At 45.5% G+C, this 8,887-nt stretch overlaps 1 protein-coding gene across 1 annotated transcript; it reads right to left on the reverse strand.

The window, feature by feature from the left end:
* Positions 1-764: 764 nt before the first annotated feature.
* Positions 765-8,567, reverse strand: FTH1 (ferritin heavy chain 1). The gene is made up of 4 exons (XM_069965714.1): positions 8,354-8,567; positions 5,343-5,489; positions 2,062-2,187; positions 765-1,031 (listed from the first exon to the last, which is right to left on the reverse strand). Exons 1-4 carry the CDS (start codon positions 8,453-8,455, stop codon positions 873-875), a joined length of 534 nt encoding a protein of 177 aa, XP_069821815.1. The 5' UTR covers positions 8,456-8,567; the 3' UTR covers positions 765-872.
* Positions 8,568-8,887: the final 320 nt, after the last annotated feature.

An 8,887-nucleotide genomic window follows, 5' to 3' on the forward strand; every position in this document is an offset into this window, starting at 1 on the left:
CAACATTACCGCTCCACTCATTCACTTAGACAACCATGTGCCCAACTGCTTCATCCCCTAGGGGAAATAGACACCTGTTCTTGAAAGGTAGGGTTCAGCCACAAGACTCCTAAAGCTCTTTTCTATGTGCAATATCGCTGCAGCAGACTAATATCCAAACTGTGGAACACTCCTTTCTAAATGGTGGGTGGTACCCAGTTTCCCCAAAAATAGACATCCTCTGAAAATAAGGCATAGTGGAGGATTTACAGAGACCTTAAAATAAGGCAACCCCCTGAAAATATGGCATTCCCAAAATTAGAAACCTGAATGCCACACCGCTTAAGGGAGGGGAATGGTGGGGTGGGAAGGGGTAAGGTAGTTGGTTTTGTCTGGTTATGCTGGTTTGTGATTACAACTACTGTACAGTATATAATAAAATGTTCATCTTTTTGTTCCATAAGTGTTAATTCTTCTTCATGGAAGAATTCAAGGCATCCCCTGAAAATAAGACATAGCACATCTTTGGGAGCAAAAATTAATATAAGACACTGTCTTGTTTTTGGGGAAACAGGGTACGTTCACTAAGGCCATGTCTATCATGTAGGCAAGTACAGGTATAACTATGGGTTGCATTGCATGTCTTGTGGCCACTGGGATGCCACAGAGTCATCAGAATGAGGTGGCAGGGCATAAAGCAATGCAGGCAGGGAATGCACCAATAATAAAGGTGATGCAGAAGTAAAAAGGACTAATACATAACTAAAGAAGCTTTCACATTGGAACATAGTAGTAGAAGAGTTTTACTGGTGGCAAAATATAGCAAGAAACAAATAGATTTCACAAACATTAAAAGGGGAAGCAAAGATCAAGCAGGACAGAGGTTGGGGGTCTTAGTCATGGGATTCCCCTAGTGTGTGTTTGTCGAAGAGGTATTCGGCCATGCCGTTCTGTGGGGCTCCCATTCGCCGGAGGTTGGTCACATGGTCACCCAGTTCCTTTATGGATTTCACCTGTTCATCAAGGTAGTGTGTTTCCAAGAAGTCACTGAGCTGTGGACATAAACAGATGTTAGGGGAAGAACAGCAGCAACAATACAAATGCTACACAAGTTTTAGGGCAGTGTTTCCCAGCTCTTCAAAACTACAACTCTCATTATGGCCTGATCGTGTTAGTAAAAGCATCTTAACCCCTTAGGGGCTGACTACACAGCTCTTACAGAACTATAGAAAAAGTCCAACACCAGCATCTTCTATATAGTGGTTGCTTAGCTGAACAGTAACCTCATTCTTCTCCCTTACACATAACCTGAATACAGATAGCAGGCAAACCATGTGTTATGTAAGGTGTCAGAGGACTCAACATTACACTACTATTTCAAAAAGGGGAAGTAACTTTTCTTGCCAATATATTAGGGTGACCTAGGTTCCCTCTACACTATTATATTCTCAATTATAGTGGGGCAACCTCAGGCAGCAGTCTAATAGCCTTAACAGTTCACTGGATGCTCCATGCTGCTGATGTGCATTTACATTGCCTTAGGGACATCACGTAGCTCCATCAATGTCAGGTGATCTTGCCAGACTTTAACACCGCCTCAAAAGCAATATGAATGGAACGCTAGAAACATGCTCGGGCAAGCTAGGGAGAAATGCTTCTTCCCTACATATAGAACAGCATTTCCTTGCTAGTGATCCAGCTTTGGAAAGTACTGAATGGGCAGCAGTCACACTATGCTAACACTTCCCCTCAGTGGAGCAGTTTTGATATTCTGTATAATAGACTTCACAGTACATAGACTAGATACACAGTGTAGGTATAGTACATTAACAGCATAGTATAACATGGCCATTTGTTTAGTTCTTGTTACAAGCTTTAACTTAAAGGATTCACTAACTAAACAAGCAGTTTTAGCTCTGAATATGGGTGAGAAAGGGAGAGACCGCAAGAAAATTGTGGATCAAGAAATTAAACATGGATTTCCAGTCTTACATTGTCATGTTAACATGGCCAGGGTACCCATAATGCGTTACTAGACATGATTGTATTAGGCCTAATAAAGTTATCATCCCATTTACTTACATGAGGATCATTCCGATCTGCGCTCAGTTTGTGTACATCCAAGAGGGACTGGTTAACATTCTTCTCCAGTTGCAAGGCACATTCTAGGGCTTCCAACCCACTGCCCCACTCATCACGGTCTGGCTTCTGCAATCACAAGTTACCAAGACGATTAGTCATCAACTCTGTGTGAGGCTTATTGTGTGCGCCCTCAGAAGGCATATATCAAGCGGTCCTAGGAACAATTCATAAACTGAAAATATGTTCCTGTAGTAGAATTAACCTTAAGGGTGGCTTCACATGTAACATCCGCTGCAGATTCTTGCCCATTCACTTCAATGGGCTAACAAATGGGCTTTGGGGGCTCCCGGTGGTCAGCCAGTCAGCGCGCTGCCCTGCCGCAGCACACTGATTGGCCAGACTGCCAGAAGCCACCAAAACAAGCCGGAGCACGGACCCACTACAGTATTTTCCTGGGCCGCAGGGGTTAATTGCACTGAGTTTTACATACTGGCAGCAGGATGACAATCCTGCTGAATGTATGTCAGCCCACTGAAGTGAATGGGCAAGTATCTGCAGCGGATTTCGCAGGGAGAAATCTACTTCGGATATATTACGTGTAAATCTAAGCCAACAGCACAACCATTTAACTATAGAGAGCTGTGCTCTCCTGCTCTGTGGTGTTTGTCCTTAAAGGACAAGTGCCATGAAAAACTTTTTCCCAGTAATTGAAGCACATTACAAAGTTATATAACTCTGTAATATGCTTCAATCACCTATCTGCCTCCCTTCCCTGTCTTTTCCCCCCTCCACCCCCCACCAGGAAGTGTCCTGACTCACACAGACCTGATTACTGTCGTCACCGTCACCAAGCTCTTCTCTCAGCTCCTTCTCCTGTTACACTAGCCTCCCCCCTCCCCTGCCTTGTCAGGTGACAGCTTGCTCAGCTCCCATTGGCTGAACTGCAAGCCATCACTTGTCACATCTCACTTGCTTATCTTCCCTCTGACTGACTCCGGCACATAGGCAGCGCCCCCCCCCTCCCCTCATACCCTTTCTCCTGCTGCCGTGGACTCAGTGAAGGAGTCATGTCACTAGAGAAGATAAGCTGAGGAAGCAGAGTCACCTGACAAGGAGGGGGAGCGGGAGGCTGGTGTAACAGGACCTAGAGCAGCCCTCCTGCTGATCACTCATCCTCACAAGAAGGAGCTGCCTGGTGACGGTGACGACACTAATCAGGTCTGTGTGAGTCAGGACACTTCCTGGTGGGGGGTGGAGGGGGGAAAGACAGGGAAGGGAGGCAGATTGTAGGTGATTGAAGCACATTACAGAGTTATATAACTTTGTAATGTGCTTCAATTACTGGGAAAAAGTTTTTCATGGCACTTGTCCTTTAAGATGGTTGAGCATGAAGGAGCATGTGACCATGCTGCACCCCTTGTATATGCCTATGGAGGACAGTGGGGTGGGGCATGGTAACATACGCCTCCATGTTGGTCATCTTATGAACAGAATAACTACAGAGCAGGGCAGCACGGCCTGGAGGAGGGGAATCTGATTTTTGCTCTATGAGGTACACAGGGAGCTGCTGTCAGTATATACAGCGAGTACACTTACTAATACTGTACACTGAAGTATTTTACTATAAAGTGTCCAACCCACTTTAAATGGAACCAATCATCAAAGTATAGATCTACTGCGCAGCTCCCAGCCATGTCTGTAGTGGTAGCTTTACGGGGGGAGAAAGGTTTTATGTCGGTAGTGGGGTGGCAGCTAGTCATCTGGGCAGGGAGCCATCCATGACTTAGTCTGTCAGCACACAGTGCGGGGATGATTGACAGAGACCAGTTAGTGGCTTCTTTGTCAGTTAGGCAGAGATCCATGACTATAGTCATGGGTGGCTCCCTGCCGAGACAACTAGCTGCCTCCCCTCTACCAACATAATGAAACATCTTTTTCCCTCCCTGTAAAGCTACTACAGACGTGGCTGGTAGCCTCTAAGAGCTGCAGAGTAGATGTGTACTGTGCTGCTGGAAACCATATCAGCACAATCATGCCGATTAGTTCCCTCTAAATGGCTTGTACAGAGCTATAAAGGCAGGGCAGAGCTACTTTAGGGCAAGTTGTGTGCGAACCAACTCACTTCAATGGAGCTGCAATACCAGATAAGCCACAAAATGTATAGCACTTTTGCAGAAGAAAGCAGACATGGTTCTCTACTCCTGTACAGTCCCTTTAATCAGCTACAGGACTGCAAGTGTTAAAACTAAGCCTAGACCCTTTACTTTACAGCCAGAAGACAGACAGCCTGTGCAGATCTTGTAGCAACATGTGAATGGAAACATTTAGTGACAAATGAATGAGTGTTAGATAGAAATTAAGCCGAGACTACACACCCTGGAGATGTCCTGACATATGATGTGCCAATAAACTACCTAGCCTTCAGTCTTACGCTTACCATTGTGGACTTCACTCCTGCTACACCAAGACGAAATACACAACATAATCCACATGCTAAAGACTTGAAAATCTGCTGTACACTCAAGTGTCCTCACTAAAGTTTACTGCAAAATCCTGTGTGTTTGACCTTTTAAATGGTCACTCATTTCCAGCAACTTCCCTCCATGTGATTGCTTATGTGATTCATTTCCTTTATCAAAATCTAAGCCTAAAAAAAAATTGGGTCTATTATGTCTGTTTTCATATCTTGCAGTGTGCCTCTTAAGTCTGTCTCTAGTAACAGATTAAATACAGATCTGTAATATTCTAAGCAGCTATTCCTACTATTGTATGTACACAGTGCTGCCTCCTGAATGTAATCTTGCCTTCCTTTTGCCAGCAGTAGCCCTATGCCTAAAATACTCCAGTGCATCAATAACCCCTTCTCTCCTCACATCTCACCTAAGCCCTGCACTGCAAGTCATCCTCTAGAACAGCCTGTTTAGTGCAGAGCACATTTACCAGTATTAGGTCCTGGTACAGGAATAAGGAGTAGGTGCTGTGTGGCAAATGACATCTAAAAGTACTGTAATGTGTACTACCGGAAGGCAGACCATCTCTGGCCCCACTGCCCAAAATGGAGAAAAAGCTGTGCACCAGGTTTCCAGCTCTTCAGACAAATGTCTACAAACCTCAAACGCTGCCATCTGATTTCCAGCACACTGTACTCCTATTACTGCGGGTAACACTAAAGTTCAGCTCTCAACCTTTGGCCGGCAGTTTAGTTTATATCAGGCTATGTTTATTCGATTGTTTGGATAAGTCTGAACTTGACTGGCAATGATTAGACGTGACCCACTTACCCTCACGTCCTGCAAGAAAATCCTTCCCCCTCGCTGATTCTGGAACTTCATTAGTTTCTCGGCGTGCTCACGCTCTTCATGGGATTGGTGCAGGAAGTATTTAGCAAAGTTCTTCAATGCCACATCATCACGATCAAAGTAATAGGACTGCAAGGAAACATTAAAGATGAATTAAAGAAACGTTTATCTACTGCAATTAAAACCACCCCATCAGAGTCATAAAAAGCTCATCCTGAGCCAGCTGTTGTATATACAGAACTGAGCCGCTGAAGATTCTGAAAAACTGGGTGAACCTTAGCAGAACATACATTTAGAGGAACAACATTTACAAGTTTACAGCCTCTGGTGACCAGCTATTCATCTCACTAGGCCTAAAGCTCGTTACTTGTCAGATTATAGAAATGGATTTAGGCCGAGCCTTACGCATCAGCTATCTGGTGGTCTGTGTGCACATAGCAGAACCGCTGCAATGACAGCTTCCTCCCCATGTAATCGCACCAATATTATCATATAACAGAAGTTGCCTCATACACTGCATGTAATATTAACTTGGAACACAACAAGATATTTGCTACCACCATATACATTTGGAGTTGCCCATTATGTAATTCTAACACATTTACTGCCTTATCACATGCAGCAACCCATATGAGAGAGTATTAGTCCAGCTTCTCTATCATCCTCCATGTTACAGCCCAATATACACAGCAGTCAATGTATTCAGCCCATCAGTGATGCACTGCGACCTGCAGAGGGCAGTGTAAGCATACAAGTTTTACCCATGGATCGCACATGGTGCAGGCGCCCTCCCATCACCCGCACACAAACATCCTTAGAGGTCATCTTGCCTTTGTATCGTTTGCCTGTGAAAGTCGCTATGTTATGCCCTACTGCTTAACCTCCTCTCTGCTGCAGAAACTGCAAACGCTGCAGCATATCCAGAGGAGACACTAGGAGGCCTGAACGTCCAGCAATGATAGCTGCAGGAGGCATCCGCCATACTACACTGCTGCATTACACCCAAGCAAGACTACTCCATCCACTCCCTCTGCTACGTGCCAGCTGCACTGTGAGGCAAACACTACATTTGGCCGACAATCTAAATGGAATACAGTTGATACAGATGAGCGAACCTGGAGCATGCGCGAGTCGATCTGAACCCGAACCTTCGGCATTTGATTAGCGGTGGCTGCTGAACTTTGATAAAGCCCTAAGGCTATGAGGAAATCATGGATATAGTCATTGGCTGTATCCATGTTTTCCAGACAACCTTAGAGCTTTATCCAACTTCAGCAGCCCCAGCTAATCAAATACCGAACGTTCGGGTTCAGATTGACTCGAGCATGCTCCAGGTTCGCTCATCTCTAAATACAGTTCATGAATCTGCCACCTATACTCCCATGGCCCAAAATGAGGGACCTTTCCTTCAGCTCAGGTCACTAGATCCACATTTGGGGCAGAATTTCCAGCTGTACAGAAAGAAGACTAATGTTGCGTTTACACGGAGCAATAAGTCGCAGAATCGTGCGATAAACGATTCCGAACGACGAACGACCAGCGTCTAGACAGAACGAAATATCGTTTGGAAAAATCTGTATTGCAATCGTTTTAGGATCGATTAAGCCTCTCACACATAGGGTGAATCGGTGAAAGACTGTTCACACGAAGCGTACGACCAAGGACGATTTGAGAACATGTTGAAAGATCAAAGTGAATGATTTCTCACTCGTCGCTTGATCGTTCGCTGTGTTTACACGAGTCGATTATCGCTCAAATGCCATAGTTATTGAGAAAATTTAAAGATAATCGTTCAGTGTCAACGCAGCATAACCCTGACCCAGTGAACAACGTTAGGGCTGTGAAGCTACAATTACCACCGCACAGCTGGAAGTTGTAGTTCTACAACAGCTGAAGACTACTGATTTACATGACCCTCCAATGATTATAATACTGTCCTAGCCAGCTCTGACCCAACACACTGATATTACGTACCGACACAGTTCCCTGCTGTATCATGTGACAAGTCCATCTCCAGGACCTTCAAGTTACAACCAGAGCCCATCTATAGGTTCCCCATACTGTAGATTGATCTGCATCTGCCGCACTGCACGTCCACACCCTGCACCTTACTCTAAAACATCTGCTGCTCCTGATATCAAACTTTCCCCCAACTGTAGTAAGATAAGTCACTGGAACGGAGCCCAGGAGCAGGACACAGCAGGCACTGCAGCTCCCAGTGTAGTCTTATGGTAGAGGCAGCAAAGGCAATCTACAAGGCCACCCAGGCAGTTTAAAGATAGTCATGATGGGGGATGGGGGTTGTAGTTTTGTAACAGTCATGATGGGGGTTGTAGTTTTGTAACAGATGAAACACTGCCCTGTGCACTACAATATAGGTGCATAGAGGCAGCCCTATACAGCCGCAGCTAGCCATACAGGCACTGGTCATCTGTCAGCATTCCCAATCCTCATCCATTACCTGCAGACATCCCACTATGAATGATGCACTGAGCTGGCACAGGCCATGGAGCCATCACTGACAACACCTCAGCACAGATACAAGGAGCCTGCTATCATCTATCCTACAAGATAGTAATGGAGCCCAGACACTGCCAGCATATAGCAGGCCCTGCACTGGAGCATACAGTCACCATGCCATATCTACATGGTCAAACTGCTCCATGGAGAAGAAGACAATAATATTCAATATAACAAGACCAAACCATATGCAAATAAGGGGGTGCAACAGACTGATCCCTACAAGAAGACATGGAGCGGCCCGCATCAGGAATCCCAACACTGTACCATAAAGTGGACTGTTCCATTTTTAGGGGTGCTCTTATATTCCGAGTATAGGACACCCTATCCAATAATTACTGTTACAATAAGATGCTGGGATTTGTAGTACCACTACAGCGACCGTCTGTGCTTGAAAAGAATACAGGACGTACAGTAAAAAAAAGATACGTGGGAGAAAGTGAGGCGCCCATGACTGCGGGCTCTATACGCACCATGGATAGGTAGACATAGGAGGCGTACAGCTCCAGGTTGACCTGGCGGTTGATGGCGGCCTCACAGTCCTGGTGGTAGTTCTGACGGACCTGGGAGCTCATGGTGTTAGGTATTTGGGTTCCGTCCAATCACTGTTGAAGCGGGAACCCCGATGAATCTCTGTATCACACTACGATCAATCTGACGCAGCGCCGTCCTGCTGTCTGTTATATAGGCTGCGTGACGTCACGGACCCCAAGCGCTGCCAAGGAAACAACCCCGCCTCTTAAGAGGTGACACGTGATGTAGTTGCCATGTTTGTTAAGGGCAGTGTGTCCACTTATGCTGCATGAATTGTAATCGTGGAAAACTTGGAATGTAATTCAGATGGAGGCGCATAGACTTAACTGCACGGGTCTGGGCTTCACGATTATTCATGACGTTTAAGGTCACAGGAAGAGCTCAGTTTCCCGAATGTAAAATGGCCGCTGGAGAAAGAGGTCACATGGTCATGACATGCAAAACAAAAATGTTTGTGTAACGGGGTTGCGTCA

The sequence above is a fragment of the Dendropsophus ebraccatus genome, chromosome 4 (genome assembly GCF_027789765.1).
Source record: "Dendropsophus ebraccatus isolate aDenEbr1 chromosome 4, aDenEbr1.pat, whole genome shotgun sequence".
Taxonomy (NCBI): Eukaryota; Metazoa; Chordata; class Amphibia; order Anura; family Hylidae; genus Dendropsophus; species Dendropsophus ebraccatus.

What these genes read in the sequence shown, in the direction of transcription:
- FTH1 (XM_069965714.1), bottom strand. Translation starts at nt 8,455, where the DNA reads ATGAGCTCCCAGGTCCGTCAGAACTACCACCAGGACTGTGAGGCCGCC. An exon ending in TTTTCTTGCAGGACGTGAGG is followed by an intron (nt 2,188 to 5,342) that starts GTAAGTGGGTCA and finishes TTGTGATTGCAG; the next exon opens with AAGCCAGACCGTGATGAGTG. An exon ending in CAGATCGGAATGATCCTCAT is followed by an intron (nt 1,032 to 2,061) that starts GTAAGTAAATGG and finishes TTATGTCCACAG; the next exon opens with CTCAGTGACTTCTTGGAAAC.